This window comes from Triturus cristatus, chromosome 6 (genome assembly GCF_964204655.1).
Source record: "Triturus cristatus chromosome 6, aTriCri1.1, whole genome shotgun sequence".
NCBI classification, from domain to species: Eukaryota; Metazoa; Chordata; class Amphibia; order Caudata; family Salamandridae; genus Triturus; species Triturus cristatus.
The window spans coordinates 858,888,002-858,907,445 of NC_140589.1; the positions used below are offsets into that span (position 1 = coordinate 858,888,002).

Here is a 19,444-nt window from a genome sequence, read left to right on the forward strand (position 1 = left end):
CATGATTTGATCAGCATCACAAGATGTTTAGCCGAAGTGGGACTCGAACCTGTATCCACATATTGGCGCACAAGCCACTGGGCCACATCTCCTCTCTGCACATGAAAAACGGTACACTGCTATTATTAACATTCACAAAGTGAGAGCACATACCTTTAGCTCGTATTCATCCCCATTGCTATACAGGAAATAACAATTATGTTCTAACTAGTATAATATTTAGAATATTTTGGGGGAAAACCACACGTAATACCCACTGAAAATGGCATTTGCGTGGGTGTGTGTAATTGTACGCATTATGACTGCAAGGTTCTGAATTATCTGTTGCGAACTGAAATTTATAGCAACTCTAGTGTCTGATATGACTCTACGGACAAGGACATAAGAGGACATCCTGTATGGTAAACCGTAAGGAATTTAACTGCCATGTAAAGGAAAGAACAGCAAGGGCCTTCTGGTGTAATAAAAATAACATCAACCATTCCCTCCCTCTCTGTAGCTTAAATGCACTTTAAGGTTTCAAGATTGATGCCCCCTATCTATGGTTCATAACGCCTTCCACATCACGAGTTGTACTATCACCACTCCTGGATGGACCCTCAAAACTATGTATGCGTTGTATCTGTTGATTGGTTAGGTTGCCCCAATCACTCTGGGTGGACCTCTGAATTCATATATATTATGGCTCATAGTATAACTACTCATACCAATGGGTATCCAATACCTACAATGCTCGCTGTATAATGCTTATTACCAAAGGCCTTTCCTAACACTTCTGGGATGGACACATGCGGGCTTATACTATGGCTGCCAGTTAGATGTACATCCCTATGGGGTACTCCATTCCTCTCCTGGACAGACTTCTCAGAGCCAGTGCCATTGGTTGGTGGCATAATGCCTATTGTACGGGTTGCTCTCTGCCACAACCGGGTGAACTCCTCTGGCATATATCTACGACTGGTTATATAATGTTTGCCCTCTGTCTCGCAACAGTGCACCCTTCACAGTATACACTAAGACTAGTTATTTAATGCTCATCTCTATGGGTTGCTCCTTGCCAATCTAGGGTGAACTCCTCTGAGCCTATAGCATGGCTGTTTGTACAAAGCAAATTCCTATGAATATTTTCTATCAGTTGACAGTGAACATATCACTGCATTTACAATGGGTGGTGGTATAATACCCATTCCTGCTGATGTCTCCATGCTGGGGACATGGACTTATAAGAAAAAGAAGCCATGCAGATCAAAAAGCAAGTAAATACAGTAGACACATTATTAAACCTATTGCTCTGTGAGCTCTCAGCAGACTGTGAGGTGATTATTTACATAAAAGCTGCTGCTGTAACTGTTCCAAAAAACACACATAAGGTGATGGTGGGGATACTTGCAAAAAGTCTAACCCATGGCAATAGCTCGCAGCATTCCAACACATTGTTCTTTTGCACACCATGTCACCTCAGTTTGCACCCAGTCATATACAAATCACTCTGGACCCTTCTCCAATAGTAACAGTCCAGCCCAAACCACCAGGTCAGGAACTCCCTAACCAGAACACAAGCAACCCAAGACCTACTTTGCTCTGACTTGGGCTCTTCAATTCGGTGCAGTTTGGTTCTATAAACACAAGTACCATCAGTATGGAAACAGGATAAATTGGTCCTGCATCTCAAAATACCTTCTGCGGGCCCCCAAGGTGCTGTCTAATTTTAGACCTATATAAGCAGTTTTCGGATTTTCTATTAACCCATTAATTACTTCATTTAAAACAATGTGGATCTCGGGTTAAGTATAGCATGGAGACAGTACTGCTTGACGTGTCTGAATACATCACATTGACTCTGGATCAATCAGGAGTTTAGTGTTGATTTTACTTGATTTCTTTGCGACATTCAATACCGGTTCTCATGCAATCTTATTACAGCGCCTTGCTAATTTAGAGCTTGAGGGTGGAGCTCTAGATTGGATTAAATCTCTGCATAATAGAGGATAGTTATTGTGGTGGCCCCCTTATCCTCTGAGCCAAGGCTCCTTTCAGTTGGGGTGCCTCCGGGCTCTTCTCTAAGTCTAATACTGTTTAGCGTTTATCTGGCCCCGCTGACATCAGTAGTTGAATCATTTGGATTCTAGGTGGTGTCTTATGCCGAGTATATACCCAGTTACTCCTCTCTTTTGAGAAGGGGGGGCGAAGCTGTGGGTGGACATCTTAAGATCTGTCTTCAGGCAGTTTTTGAATGGCTTGTGCAAGTCAGCTAACGTGTAATATGGATAAGACTCAGATGTTATTGTTTGAGTCTTTCCAGTGGCAGATTTGTTGGCTTGAAATGTCACCCACACCACCTCTAAGTTTGATGGTTGTGGAGAATTTAGGGGTGAGGTTAGCCGACTTGTTGTCTTTCCAACCGCAGGTTTCCTACGTGGTAGGTCTGACATGGTTTGGATTGCTCCGAGCCTTCCAAAAGTTCTTTTCCTGCTTCCACTCAATTACAGAAAGGTTGTCCAGGCACTTATCTCCTCTAGGTTAGATTATGCTAACGCTCTGTTCCTTGGTCTTTCAGATTATTTGATTAGTAGACTACAGGTTGCGCAAAATGCCGCTGCACGTCTTATCTTCAAACTTCCTCACTGGACATATATTACGCCCTTTACTTGTTGTATGCTGCACTGGCTGCCAGTAAAGAAGAGCATTCTCTTCAAGACTTTAGTTTTGGCCCATAGGGCCTACTTTTCCGCTGGCCCTCAGTATCTGACTACTAGGTTGCAACATTATACCCCTTCAAAGGTTTTGCACTCTTCATTATCTTATTACTGTTGGTCTGTAGTGTCAGGACACTCTTTGGAGATAAAAACATTCATTCATTCATTAAGCGTGTCACTACAGAATTATCTGCCTAACTGCCATACCCTCTCTGGTGCTGTGATTGTTTTCCTCCTGTTAAGTAGCTACTGTTCCACACGCAACTGGTGTGCACACTTCCAACACACCTGAGCCTATATAGGGCACCATCCATGGAGGAGTGCAGTCGAGATTTCTGAGTGATGATGTCAACCGGTTAAGCACTCAAGATTTCTGAGTGATAGTGTAAATCTCAGCATGCACTGAGTAATAGTGCAAACGGGTGTGCAGTAAGGATCAGTGAATGATTGTGCAAATCTGAACACAAGTTAAATGTTCCAGGCTTGACATGCAAATCCAAAACATGGGTTTAGGATTAATTGCTGATTGTGCAATTCTGAACAAGCTTTCACAGGGGGTAATTTTGAGCAATCCCTAAGGACTAATGAATGATGGTGCAAAACAGAACATGCAATTAAGTTTTATGAGTATTGGCGTACACATGGGTATGCATTCAAGATTCTTGAGTGGTGGTGCAAATATCAGTATGCACTGATTATTAAGGATTGTGCAAATCTGGGTATGGCCTAATGATTGGCAAGTGGTAAACAAATCTAAAAATGCTCCAATAAAGTGAAATAGACCAAATGTAAACACGCAATAGGATTGCTGCCTTATGGCGCACATCTCCTCATGCATAAAGGATCAATGAGTGATAACGCAAATGTGGCCGTACAGCCATGACTTACAAGTGCTTGGCAAATTCAGGACAGCACGTAAAATTGCTGAGGTCAAACCTGACCAGGAACAAAACAGTAATAGTTGATGGTACAAATCTGAGCTTCTAAGGTTTCATTATCTACAGGGCACATGTGGTCAGGCAGCCATGACTTCCAAGTGCTGGTGTACATCTAGGACAGCACAGAAGATGTATTAGGGCAAACCTGAACAAGTATTAAACATTAATGAGTGATGGTGCAAATCTGAACAAGCATGAATGATTAATCGTGATGGGAAAAATTTGACCATGCATGCCGGTCCTAACACTTGGCACATTATCCACAATCCACACACAACTGGACTCACTCATAGGGCAATGTTTGCACTGGTATAAGCTTGGTTATTCCTGGCATATTGTAGACTCTCTTGGCACAGTGGTGCCACTTACAGTGCAATGTTTGAATGTACAAAATATTTGAAATGCTACGCATATTGTGGCAATTTCTGTCACAATCGCAACCACGTGTAATGTTTGCACTAACATCTTTGTGGTACTTCTGTAGTAGATATACTGTGGCTCTTCTTGCCACATTTATGCCTAGCACCAGTGGAACACTTGCAGTGGTACTGCCACTACTGTTGTGAGAGGCCTCAGCATGTAAGTTTGGTCTAACTGGTCTGCATCCATCCACACACTCACCGAATGCTTCACGCATCTCCCATTAAGGAATGATGTGCCCAGGGCCGGGCTGGGAACGCAACCCTGCCTTGGCAATTAAGTCCGGCCAGCCCCGGGTGGGCAGGGGAGGATGCTGGTGGAAAACACTGCTGCTGCTTTTGGTACAGGGCGGTACAAAAGGGGGTGGTGATGGACGGAGCATCAGAACCAATCAAACACTCACATCCAGTCAACAGATCTGGGTTTGATCCATCACCGTTCTTTAGCCCACTCAGCCACCTCAGTTCAGACCTGGCCATATGCAAATCAGTCTGACCCTGTGCCTCATGGGAACTGTCCAGCCCGAATTGCATATGGCCATGTCTGAACTGGGGTGGCAGAGTGGGCTAAAGAACGGTGATGGATCAAACCCAGATCTGTTGACTGGGTGTGAGTGTTTGATTGGTTCTGATGCTCCGTCCATCACCACCCCCTTTTGTACTGCTTTGTTCGCCATAAGTTGGCAGGGTATGCTCAGACGTGAGTCCCTTGCTCACTTTGCCACTGGATTCAAGCAAGCCTGGCTGAAGACGGCTGAAATGCCAGAAACCGGTCCTAGGAAGCTTGTTTCCGTTCCAGGGAAGGCATGGCTTGGCAGTTCGGGCTGGACTGTTCCCATGAGGCACGGGGTCAGACTGATTTGCATATGGCCATGTGTGAACTGGGGTGGCAGAGTGGGCTAAAGAACGGTGATGGATCAAACCCAGATCTGTTGACTGGGTGTGAGTGTTTGATTGGTTCTGATGCTCCGTCCATCACCACCCCCTTTTGTACTGCTTTTGGTACAGGGGGCAATATTACAGCACTGCTGCAAAACCATCCCCCTGTACCATAAACGTTCATAACCGAACCGAACTTGCCCCCACCCTCCTGGCCCACCGGGAAAATGCCCGGTGCACGCTAAGGCCAGTCCAGCCCTGGATGTGCCCAATCATTCTCTTGTCTAGCACACTGTTGACGTATTCTCACATACACTTTAATGCACAAGCACAACATGTTTTATAGCATTTAAATATTGAAGATATGTATTTATGATGAAATGCACTTTTTATCTTTGTTTTTATGCAGGTGATGTACGTTTTGTGGTTTGTATTTAACCAAATAAAGTACCTATTGATTGATTGACTCATTCTCACATACACTTTAATACACAACCACAAACAGCCGCACAGCCGCACAAGAGAAGAAGCACTTTTACTTATTTAAAAAAGCCAGGCCTATTGCTTTTACCAATGCCAATTGGTGTATAGCTTCCAGGGTAGTTTGTTGGGCTAGTGGGTCCTGCGCAACAAAGAGTATATCTTATAACCCTGGGCAGAGTATGTGGAGTGGCACTCCCCGGAGTTCCACAGAGGTAAAAAAAAACTGTGGAAATCCGCTCCGCTCACCTCGGTCCCACCATTTTTTTTTTAAAAAAGGGTCAAAAATCCCTCTCACCTTCTCTCTGGTGTCCGCGGGCCACCCTCCTCGCCGCCGTCCTCCTCCTTGCATTGCCGGCCGCAACCTCCTACATTTTACGTCTTGCATGGACTTCACGCAAGATGTAAAACATAGGGGGTTGCGACCGGCAACGCAAGGAGGAGGACGGCGGCAAGGAGGAGACACCGTGGCGCGGAGGAGGGCGGCACGCAGACGCCAGAGAGAAGGTAAGTGGGGTTTTTTACTCTTTTTTTTGGGCTGTGGCACAGTGGCTAATGGGCGTACTCCGCTCCGCCACAGAGTCGGAGTTTTGCCACAACTTCGCATTCCAAACAGAGCGCGGAGTTGGTAAAACTCTGCAAACTCCGCTGGCGGAGCGGAGTACGCCGCCCGGGGTTAATGTCTTATTAAATAACGTTATACCATCGGACTGAACATTTTTCATCACTTTTCAGATATGCACGGTTGGTGTATGGTCACCATTCTTTAAAGTGTTAAACTTTACACACATCAGTAGCTTCAGCTGGATGTGTAGAACTAAACATGAACGTGTCCTTCTGAAATGTAACTGGTGCTCGGTCCAATGCCTTCGGGTCGAGCTCGCGCTATATAAAACTGCAAACACACGAAAAGAAAAAAAAATGATGCCGCTCTAAGGATTTGGGTGCTCAATAGGCAACGCCAGCGCTGCAGTTTTTGGAATTGGGGGACCAGGTTGCAGCCCGGAGTCAGCTCAACATCCTGTAATTCCGGGCGAATTACTTAATTCTTTCTCACAGTACCTTAAAAACAGTGGGGCAAATTTACAAGCCCCTTACGCCACTTTTGCGTCACTTTTCCAATGTTAAAAGTGACGCAAAAGTTGCGCAAGGAGCTTGTAAATCTGCCCCAGTATATCTAGCTGTATGTAATGTGTTCTGGTGCTTATATAAAGCGCTCTCGTGCCCTTAGGCAAAGCTCGCGCCATATAAAAGTTTAAAAAACTGGCCACAAAAATACAGCTACATCACAACATAATGCCGTTCAGACTAATCGTGTTTTGAGCACAAAAATTACCAATAGGTTCCTATACCGCTGTCCTTTAGGGAGAGAGAACCCCAGCAGAGAAGTGTCTCTGGTTATCAATGGTTTGAGAGTAGAACCCCCAAAGTTCAAATTGGGGCTGTGGTCTGTCTGGGCCTCAATACACAACCCAGCTGTTTGAATAGATCCTTGTCTTTGAGTTTGAATATGAATGCGGCTTGTGGCCTTTCTTTTCCTGTGCTCATAGCAGGCCTCAACACCACCGCGTCTCTCTTCATCCATCTGCCACTCACCTCCAGTCTCTGGGGCAATGTGAATTTCTCCTACAGCCGAGCGTCCAGTTAACCGTGTTGGCTCTATGCCAAACACAAGACAATGAATTGAAATACAACATAATGCGGAATATTTAAGGCGCAAATGTTTATCGCTGTTTATGTGTTTTGTCCTTGTACCATGCAGCCATTTTATTTGGCACCGCTGTGCAGGTTTAAGATGTGTTGTCCTTTTACCCTGTGTCCGTTTTATTGGGCACAGCTGTGCACTTTGAATTGAGTCGACGTTTCCTTTGCTTCTGTATCTTGGCGCTTTGAAATAAGTACCGGGCTGACTAAACTTCCATTCTTTTCTGTCAGTGTCGAGTCTTTTCTGACAGTGTTCCTCCCTTCCTAATAGCGCTTTCTGCTTATGCCCACAGTTGCATTATTCACGCCTCGCCAACATGCAGATGATGACGACTGAGGAGTACAAACTCAAGGACGCGGTAAGTGCCCCAAAACAGAGCATTTTCCTAGGTGGGGGATAGGAAGGGAAAGTTTATTTGAGGCCCCAGCAATTAATCCGTCTGGGAGAGGAGCAAGGTGTCGGGGAATCAAAGTGAAATTCAAGACGGAGGCAGGCTGGGGTTTGGGGAGGGGGGGGGGGGGGGGGGAGCTGAGTGGCGAGAGGAAGCGGGGAACGCCACGCCTCTTTCTCATGGTAATAGTAATGAAGTCGGGCAGAGGAGCCCGGACAATGGGGCGTGTTACTGTACTATAAATATAAAACGGCTTCCTGCCGCCAGGAGTCAGGGCGCGCTTTTACAAGTCCTGATTAGCGAACTACAAAGCCAAGTTGGCGCTGGCCTTCATTGAGGAGTTTACAGTAGCGCTGCGTCATTGCTTCGCACGATCGGCCACGATCGTCTGCGGGGAAGGCGAGTCACCCTTTTTAAGCAACTAGAAGGTTTTAGAATTGTATTATACGCCAGTTCAGATCTGTGTGGAGAAAGATGGGAAGGCTCACGACTTTCTGTTTCCCCACAATGTCATTAATTGCCCTTTTTTTCTAATGAGCGCCTTGATCCATTTGTAAGGCGGTAGGATGATCAGGCTTTGAAAGCAGAAGGACTACAATTTTATATCAGCCACAAGGGCTCATCCACACAGAAAAAGACAACGAAGCACTATGTGACCAAATTACATGCAATGGTTAAACCTAGCTTCAGTGCAAGTAAATTAAATTGCCTTCTGATTAGAGCTGCTAACTTGTCGTGCCTTGGAACACATACAAACCTGCCTCAGTCTCTTTTCAGTTCTGAAAACTGCAATATGTGCTAAATTGGCGGAAATCTACCAGGGTTCCTGGTCAAAAACCAGGATTGTCCAGCAAATCCAGGACCCCCGGTCACCCTATAAGGATGCCTCTTCTTAGTTCATATTTGTTGAATACCTATTTGCCTGACAGTGACTGCCCTAATTGCTTTATTTCTCTCTTTGTTGAAAACTGATATCTTTACAGGCGCTGTCAATATGGTCTCATTAGCGAGCTACATCTTCAACCCACCCCCCAAAAAAAAAATCACACAACCAAGAGGCACAATACAAATTGCACAAAAATAACGGCCCCTAAAATATGAGAAACATTTTAGAAGGAAAAACTAAGATAGCAAAGCAGGTGATTGCCATGCATCCTCTTAAAATAATAAGAGTGGCATAGCAAATACACCTAACTATTCGAGGACAGGATAATTCAGTCTCCAAAGTCAAGTCCCCTTGCAGGGTGTATTTTTGGAAGGGCTTGTCTTTTTGCACGTGTGGAGAGTGAGAATAGAAGCATGTCAGGGTGCATCAATCAATCAGGGTTTGTAAAGCGTGGCTATTCACCCGTGAGGGTCTAAAAGTGCACGGGGTGGGGGCGCAGCGGATCAGACTAAGTGCTGAGTTCATCCGAAGAGCCAGGTCTTGAGGTCCTTCCTGACTTGCCTCAGCGAGGGTGATTTCCTGAGATGGAAGGGCAGGGTGTTCCATGTCTTGGAGGCGAGGTAGGGAAAGGATATTCCTCCGGTTCTGGTCTTGCGGATTCATGGGACGGTAGCCAGGGAAAGCTGGGCGGAGCAGGGGTGTCTGTTGGGAACGTGGAATGTGAGGCAGTGATTCAGGTATGCAGGTCCAATGTTGTGAAGGGCATTGCGTGGGTGAGGAGTTTGAAGGTTATTCTTCTGTCCACTGGGAGGCTGTGGAGTGTTGCGGAGGCGTTCAGTGATGTGGCCGTTATGGGGAATGTTGAGGAATAGTCTTGCTGCAGTGTTCTGGACATTCTGGAGTCTTCGAAGGAGTTTCTGGGTGACGCTGGCGTAGAGTGCGTTGCCGTAGTCATGTCTGCTGCTGGTGAGGGCATGGGTGACTGTCTTCCTGGATTCCGTGGGGGATCCATTAGAAGGTCTTTCAAAGCAGGTGGAGTGTGTTGAAGCAGGCTGAGGAGACGGTGTTTATCTGGTGGTCCATTGTGAGCAAGGAGTCCAGTACGATGCCACGGTGTTGTGTGTGGTTCGTAGGGGTAGGAGGACGTCCTAGAGCAGAGAGCCACCAGGAGTTGTCCAAGCGGAGGGGGAGGCTCCCAGGATGAATACTTCATCTTGTCCAAGTTGAGCTTCAGGCAGCTGTCCTTCATCCAGGCGGCATTGGCTTTTATTACTTCGTGGGAGTTGTTCCTGGCGACAGTGGGTTCTTTGGTGAGGGAGAGGATCAGCTGGGTGTCGTCGGCGTAGGAGGCAATGTTGAGCCCGTAATTCTGGCGATGGCTGCAAGGGGGCTATGTAGATGTTGAAGAGGGTGGGGCTGAGGGAGGAGCCCTGGGGTACTTCTCAGCTGATCTCTATCAGTTTCGAGACCTACGGTGGGAGTCTAAGCTGTTGTGTTCTGCCAGTGAGGAAGGAGCGGATCCAGTTGAGGGCCTTGTCTCGGATACCAGCGTTGTGGAGTGTTTTGGCTGGGTGCGGTTGGAGATGGTGTCGAAGGTACCCAAGAGGTCCAGTAGGATACATGCTTGCATGCTTTTAGTGCATTAGCATGTGCACCAGAGGCTGTAGAGCAATGGAAGATGGGAACTTTTCAACACATGCAACACCAGAGGGAGAGCATTTTACAGTCCAAAGTTCATTTGTTTTGCAACTTCCTTCCAGAAACTCACAGGAGAGGGTCCAAACATCTGAAAATCCAAAGGCTTTTTACAGTGCTTAATTTGTAATAGAATGAGTGCTGGTGCCAAAAACCCTACTCAGAAACTCTTGGTTGGTGCTTTTAAACATCAGCGCGCAGAGCAGCTGTGTACTCTTAAATCGACCTCCTGCCTCTTCCATCTATTACCTAGTGCTTAATTTGTGAAAAAAAGAGTGCTGGTGCCCGAAACTCTGCTCAGCAGCCCAAGGCCAGTGAAATTAAACGTTGCAAGCCAAATACCAAGGCTGTGTGGTCTTAAATCCACCTCTTGTCTCTTTAACGGGAAACAACCTTTACAATGCAGTCATTACACCGCACTACATTCACAACGTAGTCATTACATCACAACATCCTTTACAACGCATGTCACTACAACGCAGCCATTACATTGCATGTCACTGCAACGCATGTCATTACAACACATGTCACTACAACGCAGGCATTACATCGCATGTCATTACAATGCATACCATTACAATGCATAGTACCCCTACACTATCCAACACTTTATTATTTTTTTATTTTATTAAGTGTCTTATAGAGTACGAACTTGACCCGTTAGGGTATCAGAGCGCTTTACAAGGTTCATAGAGTTGTTCAAATAGGCTTAGAGACACAGAGTTTACAAATGGTTGGAGAGGGGCAGGGGTGCAGGGTACATGGGGGATAGGGGGACACATATGTACAATTTACATTTGCAGACACTCAAGACAAGGCCCCCCTAGTTCTTGGTGGAGTGAATAGGTAGTCCGAGGGAAAGGCGATAGTCGTAAGTTAATCAGGGTCTCTGTGGTGGTTGAAGGCAGAAATTAGGCAAGGAATTCACCCATGGGGGAAGTTTTGGCATCCTTTTTGAAGCGTGCCAGAGAAGGGATTCTTCTGATGGCGGGTGGGAGCGAGTTCCAAATTCTTGGTGCGGCCCCGGAGAAAGCCCGATTGTAAGGTTTTTTTTTCTCCAAAAATGGGCAGGTTGGAGCAAGAGGTCTCTGGTGGACCGGGAGTTTCTGATTCCTCCAGATACCACTAGTTTCTGTGCCAGATAAGCAGGGGAGTTTGCGTATAAAGCCTTGTGTGTAATGCATGCCAGTTTCAACTGTATTCTGGCCTCGAGGAGCAGCCAGTTCAAAGCTTTCAGATGTGGAGAGATGTTGTCGAATTTCCGTGAGCTGCTAAGATGTCTAGCGGCTGCGTTGAGGCAGGCTTTCAAAGGTGCCAGGGAGATCGTACACTTCTGTTGCACCTACTGGAGTTAGAATAGTAATTTTTACCCCTACACTATCCAACACTTACCCTACTGTTGCACCCACTGGAGTTAGAATAGTAATTTTTACCCCTACACTATCCAACACTTACCTTAAATGCAATTTAATGGTATGCGTTGTAATGGTATGATGCGATGTAATGGAATGCGTTGTAAGTGTAGTTTTAAAAAATGTGTTGTAATGGCATGCAATGTAAAATGATGCATTGTAAAGGATGTTGCAATGAAAAAACTGAGTTGTAAAGGCATGCTTTATAAATGTATGCATTGTAACGTCATACATTCCTCTTTAACCCACTATTAAATACCCTCTGTCCCTCTGTCTCAATCTTGCAGGTTCCTGCTTTCTCCGCACACATGACTGTTTTCCATCTTTCTCTTCCTCTGTCTTACCATTTGTTTTTCTCTCTTTCTTATTCTAAGGTATATGTCTGATGTGGTAAAAATAAATCCAGGTCCCCAAAAATGAGTGCCGGTGGCTCCCACATCCACTTTCCTAAAGAGCCAAGGGACACTCTGTGCAAGAGATGAACTCAGTAAATATCCCTGATAAAATAAAACACCTTTCCACCAGCTTTTTATAGTGTGAACATGACCCAAGGCCATTAAAGCACTTAACAACACAACTCATCCCTCCAATATTGAAAGAACTCCATAGAATGCCACTAGAAGCAAGAGCCAAGATCCAAATATGCTGTCTAGCCTACACAGGGCTACACCATAGCACGCCCAGCTTCCAGGAGACCTCCTGCCCATCTCAGGAGGCTCAAGACAATGATGGAGTAAGAGGCCTCATCTTAAAAATGCCGCAATTCAAATTCTCCCTTGCTCTGGAACGATCCTTTTCAGGTTCCGCCACCAGCTCCTGGAACTCTTCACCACTTCACCCGATAACAGCTCGGAACATCTTGAGCATTGGAAAAGTCTAAAGACTCACCTATTTAGATTCTTCCTTCAAGGTTCAAGCCCCGGAATCCCCCAAATACCTCTGGCTTGGCTACCCCATAATATTTATAGGAACTATTCATAATCCCTAATTGACCCAGGAAATGTTCTAAAGGTGATTGATTAACAGATCTAAGCCAATATACAATCTCCTCTTATTTTTATGGTATTTAACAGTATATTTCACCTGATTCCCATACCCTCTTTCTCCTGCACCCCCGATTTCTCCTCTTACCTCCGCTTTCCCTCCACTCAGCCCAGTTGCATCACTAGTGACTGTCATATGTTTTTTTAATCTTCATAGTGCCTGATAAATGAACATCTGACCTGTAGCTCAATTATACTTGTATGTATCTCTCATAGTTCTCTGGAAAGCGCCATATCTGTTGGAAAGAGCGCTATATAAAACCTTTAAACAAATTAACCAGACTATGTTACACACATTACGTTTTTTGGGGCACAGGAAGATTAAGTAATTTGCTCAGATTCATAGGATGTTGAGCCAAGGCCCGGATTCGAACCTGGTTCCCCATGGTCCAAGGTCTGCCTCTGTAGACACTAAGCACAACTAAGTAACCGAAAGCAAATACAAACGCATCAATGATGGAGACTAAAAACTAAATCTTCACTATATATAACTGCAATGCTTAGAAAGAATACCTCCTCTTCCAATGTAGCTAGATAAGCATGGATTTCAGGAGTCCTTTATGGAAAACCCACTTCATCAGTAAGTTCTAATACAAAGCAATTACTCGCTAAAATCCCATGTATCACTGGACATTTGTAGACAGGCACCCTACGGAAAGCAAGGTCTGGAAAGAGGTACAGCAGACAAACACGGAAGAACAGCTGTTTGACAATGTACCCATATCTAGGTCCCTAGGCATTTACCACCTGGTCAGTCTATTATTGAGAACGATTTGATCAAAGCAGTATCAGCAAACAGTAGTACGTGATTGCTCACATTAGTTGAATCATTTTTCAGCGTTGTGTTTTTAGCAAAGTAGCACAATTTCAGTGAGCAAAGCCTAGTGACTGATTCGTGAAAAAATAGTGTTTAAAGTGATAACAACTCTTGTCGTTATGTCCCTGATTATGTTATGCTATACTTTACTTGTAGAGTGTACATACACAGATGCTTCGTGGCACTTTGGAAACAACAACCTTAAAACCTAATAGCAACCAGCAATAAGACAGAAGGATTATTAAAAAGCCAGGTTTCATTCGGCATCTAAAAGAGAGTAGATTTGTTTATGCTTGCAAACTCAATGAGCTAGTATCTCACAGTGTGACCACACCTTTAGAACAAGCATTGGCATAGCCAATAGGTCTCGCCTTTGGGACCTTATAAGTGTTTAGCCATGCAACAGTTGCATAACTAAATACTTATAAGGTCCCAAAAGCGAGACCTGGCTATGCCTAGCGGCCCTGCGGCCGCAAAAGTGAAAGTGATCGCGATCAAACATGAAAGCGGCCGCGAAAGTGAAAGTTATCGCGGTAAAGCGCGGTGCGCGCGCCCGCGCACATGCACTGTAGCTCTAGGCTGGCCTGGTAGCACTTTTTGGAGCCCTCTCAATAAGTCTCGCCAGACCAGCGCATGCGCTGGGTCAGGCGAGACCTAAAAAGCATGGTCTCCAAAAGTGACCATTTTGGGTCTTGCGTGGCAAGCAAGAATTGGTTTCCCAATCAGAGGGAGTGTGATAGTCGATAGAAAATATATTGGCCATGAAGGAGGCAGTGGCGGCTGGCACGGATTGGGGGTGGCGGGGAGGCAGGGGGTAGATAAAAAATAAAATCCTTATCGTGTGTCTCCTCCTCGTCCCTTCTGCTGGAAAATGGAACAGGAACCATCCAGGCTCCCCTGAGCCAATCACAACGTTGGTCTGAGTATCGTGGTTTGGTGCTCAGACGGGGACTGGAAGCGTGGGTATGTTCTCCACCCAGGCTGTAACGAAGCCTGGGTGGGGAATATGCTAAGTGCGCATGAAAGTTTGGCTAGCCCGAGACGGCCGGCCAAACTTTCATGCGTTCTTTGGGAGTGAATACCACTCCTCCCCTGCTGTGTCAGCAGAGCAGCCCCGCCTGGCAAAGTTGCCATGCCTGCAACAGGAATAAATAAAATGATAATAACATTGAGTTATTATCATTTTATTTTTCCTTACACTGCTGAAAAGCAGTGGGTTGACACTCCCCGGCCTTAGTGGAGGAGCCGCCACTGGAAGAAGGGTGATCTGAGGTGTAGGACTTTATGGAAAATTGTTGGGGCCTAAAGGCTACTCAAGATTGAACGGGACGCCAGTGTGGAGATTGCATCTGGTGACATATGCAGTCTTGTAGCAGTTTTTGTAAGCTCTTGTACTACAGCATTCTGAGGTAGTTGATGTCAATATAAGGTTTTGTCTGGAGACTCAAGTTAGATTGAATTCATGTAGTCAAGAGGATTCACTACTGGTGAATGGAAAGCGGAATTAATCCAGAGGAGAATCTTTTTTTGAGAAGGTAAACAGGTATGGCCCACATTGATGGTTTAGTTTTCCAGGGTCAGGCTGTGTTTCCTATGAGTGGGCAATAATTTTCCTGATCTCTCAAGGGTCAGAATTATGAGTTGTGCAGAGCTTATCGCACCCTTTAATTACCGGGTGTAATAACATTTGCACCCTACATTATTGCATGTGAATTTTGCCAGAATTTAATAGAGGAAAAGGGGAAATCACAACTAGCCTTTCAGTGATTGGGGAACTCACTGTGTGTGCCCATGCCTATTCTAATTGGTGGTGATATGGACTTTGGAGATGGAGGCAGGTCTGGGGTCATGTGACCTTTATTAATTACAATATACACCGGAGACTATACAAGAAATGTTAGAGATCTTTCCGATTTCTAAAATTCCCACAACACTCTTAGATGTATATGTTTTTTTGCATAAAGATACAAAACCCCATCATAGAGCAGAGATACCTCTTCTTCCAGGGTGAGTAGAGAAGCATGTTTTACAGGGCTTCTTGATGGAAAACACACTTTATAAGGTATTTATATTGCAAAGCAGTTAGTTGCTAAAAGGCAGAATCTCACTGGCCATTTGTAGGCAGTCATCTGTGTTTTAACTATACATTCTTCTCACAGTACCCTGAAAAATAGAGTATGTAATTAGTTGAAGGAAATTACACATTAGTTGGTGTTTTGCATGAATGTCAAATGTGCTTGCAATGCAGACGAGTAATCGGTTTAAAGTTCTTTATATATCTTATTCACACAGGATATTTTTTCCTTGTAGATTTAGATGCTTGAGCTGTTTTATTTCTAAAAGGCTCAGTTTTGTACTTTGAAATTACAAGACGTGTTTAGAGAGGGTAACCTTGAAACGAAAAAGAGAAAAATATTAAAAAGTGGAATATTGGTGACTGAAGCATGGTTACTTCCATAAACTGAGCTGTAGTTGGCAGACTTATGTGAGGGTGGTGTGCAAGCTATGCATGGCCTTAACACTATGCTTTTTATAAACAGGAATCACGTCAGCGTGAAGAAAGGAGCCTCCTACACGATAGGTATCTACGCAAGCTGCGCACCATGTACCATGTTTCTCTTAGCAACATGGCGTCCGCCAGAAGGTTCGTGGAAGATCTTTTGCAAATATTCATGCACATTTATCACCACCTGACCCTATCAGAGCAGCATTTACTTTGCAAAATGTAGAATATTTAGTCGCCCTATCTGCTATTCCAAGGCAGTCCCCCGTTTTCAGTGGCCAATGGTACAAATTGTACTAAGCATTGACTGCTAAATCCTTTCAACCATCTTGTGAGACTTGGGGTGCAAGGGGTTTCTGAAAACCCTTGATGCATTTTGGATGCCTGGAAGCTGCGGTGAGCCACGTGTGCCAACATTTGTTCTGAAGCATGCACTGAAGTGTTTTTGTTTAATAAGTAAACCAGGAAGCACTCTCTCCTGCCCGCCTCTGTCCCCTTGTGCAAAGAAGTGCTGTCCCTGTGGGCCCACTTGCCGGTGTGGTTTATCTATGAATCAGATTATTAATCGAGGGTAGCAAATGCCGTGGGTGCCATCAGGAGTTATAGTTAAAAAAAAAGGTAAAGACATTCCTGTGACAGAACTGTGTCACTCCAGACAAACACCTGAAAATGCATAGGGGGTTAAATGAAATTATGCCTCTGTACACCACCATGTTAAAAAAACATATATACGTTTTTCTGGATCAGATAAATTCACTGTTAGAAAACAGGTACATAATCTCCCTGAAAGCCACAGGGCAGTTGTGCATAAGGAATGAAAGAACCAACTTAGGTAAGAGCTTCATCCTATAAATTAGCCATTACTGCAATCACTGTTGGCCTCAGTGCCTCTCAGTTCCATGTGTATTTGACACAGGTATAGCCCCTCTTTGATGTCATGCGTAACTCGTACTATTCAATGTAGATCGTCTGCCTGGCATGGAACACTTCACCTCGACCAGGTTTCCGTCCTAAAACTGAAAGATGTGGCTTGGCAAAGTCCACTTTGCTTAGTGGAGTTTCTTCTCCTTTACCAATATCACATCGATTTTGTTGTTATTGTTCTCTGTTGTGGTAAATGAACTCTTTGAACTTAGAGCATGATTGTCTATTGTCTCTCCTGACCTTGCGTGACTCTATGATTTTGATCCTACTGCTTATTGTTACATTGTTTGCTTCCTGTATGCTTGTGGGGGCAATGAATGGCTCCCCTATGCCTGTTGGCTTCTGCTCTGGAACTAAGAGCCCACTCTGCTGCTCACTCGGCTTCTCCATGTAGTATCAGGGAGACACGGCGAGTGGAAAAGGCTCAGAGTACAGGTACATAATGAAGAGGCCCATGAACATCATTTGTGACTTGAGAAAACATCTCAGACCACATTTATTGTTCATAACATCACATTTTTCCAGTAAACGCAATCATAATTTAAAACATCACATGTATTACATACAATGCAATTTATCATAAATTTTTTCTCTCTGAACCGTTGACATTTATGATTGCCCATCGGCTAATTTCCCCCCCCCCCCCCACCATGCTTGTGCAAACAAAGAGCCCAGTCAAAAATCACAAAACACTGACCTATACTACCAGAAATTAGAAGTTTCTTTGACTCAGGGGAGCTTGATCCCCCTTACTGACCCAGCTGAAGTAATGTTAACATATCATTTCCTTGGATGAATGCATACACTTGTTTTGGTGCTTCTCCATATCACACTATCCCAATTGTAACATATTTCTCTTTTGTTGTGCTTAACAACTTTCTGCTGCCTTTACTAACTAAAGACAAAAAACGTAGCTGTCTTTGGCAGGAATGCGTACTGCTCCTAAAAATGTGTCCCCTCTTCTCTTCCTTGCACATGCAATGCTTGCAATTCCTCTCCGCATAGAGGGAAACAGAGCAGCAGCAAATCTATAATGTATAATGTAACTATTGCACATTATGTTATAGGTTTGTAATGTCTTACAAGTAGTACTTTGCATGTTTGGATTTCCCCTTTTTTCCTATCAATAAACTAAAACTGAAGAGAGACTGGATGTGCAGACTAATATATACCACCACATCGACATTACCTACATATTGACAAAACCTTTACATCGTCAAGACCATTACTTGGCCCTGTCATGACTGCAACCAACCAGATATACTATTCTAACTGCAGTCTCAACTATGCGGCCACTGAAGGAATATTGAGGATATGGGTAGTCGAGGTAAAACTCAAGTCAATATAATGGCTTTGTTGGTGTGAAGGTCTGTCCCTGTGATGGGGTGGACAATGCAGTCACTGACAGAGTCCTGCACATTGGCGCTTGCAGGAGGTGCAAACAGCGCCATTGGTATGTTTCAAGGAGCCTAATTCTTTGAACATCTCAGGTTAGAAGGACACTTTCGATGGAAGTTATATGTCGATTCATTCCCCTGCAAACTTAACAAGCAGTAACAAAAGACAGATTGGGCTGGGGGTGGGGGAGCTATCAGATATCTGCAGAGAAGTGGTTGAACTGTCCAGTTTCCATGATTGGTTTGGCATCTTTTCTGAAATGTACTAGTTCTGTCCCATTAATGTATAACAGCTCGGTGAAAAGTGTTAGCAATGTCCGTTACCAGTATCTGAGCCCTATTGAGAAGTGTGTTGGCACTGTGCTTGTGGATATGATGGCTCAGTGGCCTAATGGCTCCACTGCATGAACCAAACCAATGCTTAACCCATGGGCCCAATCAGCCTTTCATCCTTCTGAACGAAAAGCTGTTAAGTTGGGTAACATTAAACACCGGTCATCTCCAAGAGTCTCCTTGGTGTGAGCGAGCTCTCTACAAATAGGGCAGTTCCGTTACCAGTACATGAAAGCAGTGCTGCTCAGATCTGTTCATAATGTATCCTTTAGTGTGTGCAGCTGAGTTGATATGTGTAGGAAAGTGGGTTTCTGTTGCAGTAACCCCACACTTTTTGCCAGATTTCTGATGCACTTTGACTGAATGTGCTCTGGGTCCCTGCCAATCAGGTTCCCAGGGCCTGTGTTCTTTCCCATAACTGTTCCTTTGTTTTTACAATCGGCACACCCCTGGTCCACATGTAAGTCCCTTGTAAAAGGTACCACTGATACTAAAGGCCCTGTGACCAGAGAGGGTCTCTAAAGGTTGCAGCATGCATTGTGCCACCCTCAGAGACCCATCGCCAAAAACATTCCCACTGCCATTGTAGACTGTGTGTTTTGGTGCAGACAATTTTCTAAGAGTCGACATGGCACACGTCACTGTGTGCCATGCCCATAAACCAGTTCTTGTGGCATAGGTAAGTCACCCCTCCAGCAGGCCTCACAGCCCCAAGGCAGGTTGCACTATACCACAGGTGAGAGCATTGCTGCATAAGCAATATGCCCTACAGTGTCTGTGCCCATTCACAGACATTGTCAGTGGAGCCATATTGAGTACATGGGTTTGGGGATTATCATTATGAACTCCACAGCTCCATGATGGCTTTACTAAATGCTAAGGAGTTTGGTATCAAACTCCTCAGCATAATAAACCCACACTGATGC

General features: G+C 44.8%; 1 protein-coding gene across 1 annotated transcript in view; it reads left to right on the plus strand.

Annotated features, from left to right (window-relative positions):
* LOC146817966 (uncharacterized) overlaps positions 1 to 19,444 on the plus strand; it is a 737,869-nt gene that overhangs the window by 578,259 nt on the left and 140,166 nt on the right. Inside the window, exons 11-12 of the mRNA XM_085611444.1 lie at positions 7,410 to 7,475; positions 15,902 to 16,005. Coding sequence (XP_085467570.1) covers positions 7,410 to 7,475; positions 15,902 to 16,005 — 170 coding nt within the window. The remainder of the gene's footprint in view (positions 1 to 7,409; positions 7,476 to 15,901; positions 16,006 to 19,444) is intronic.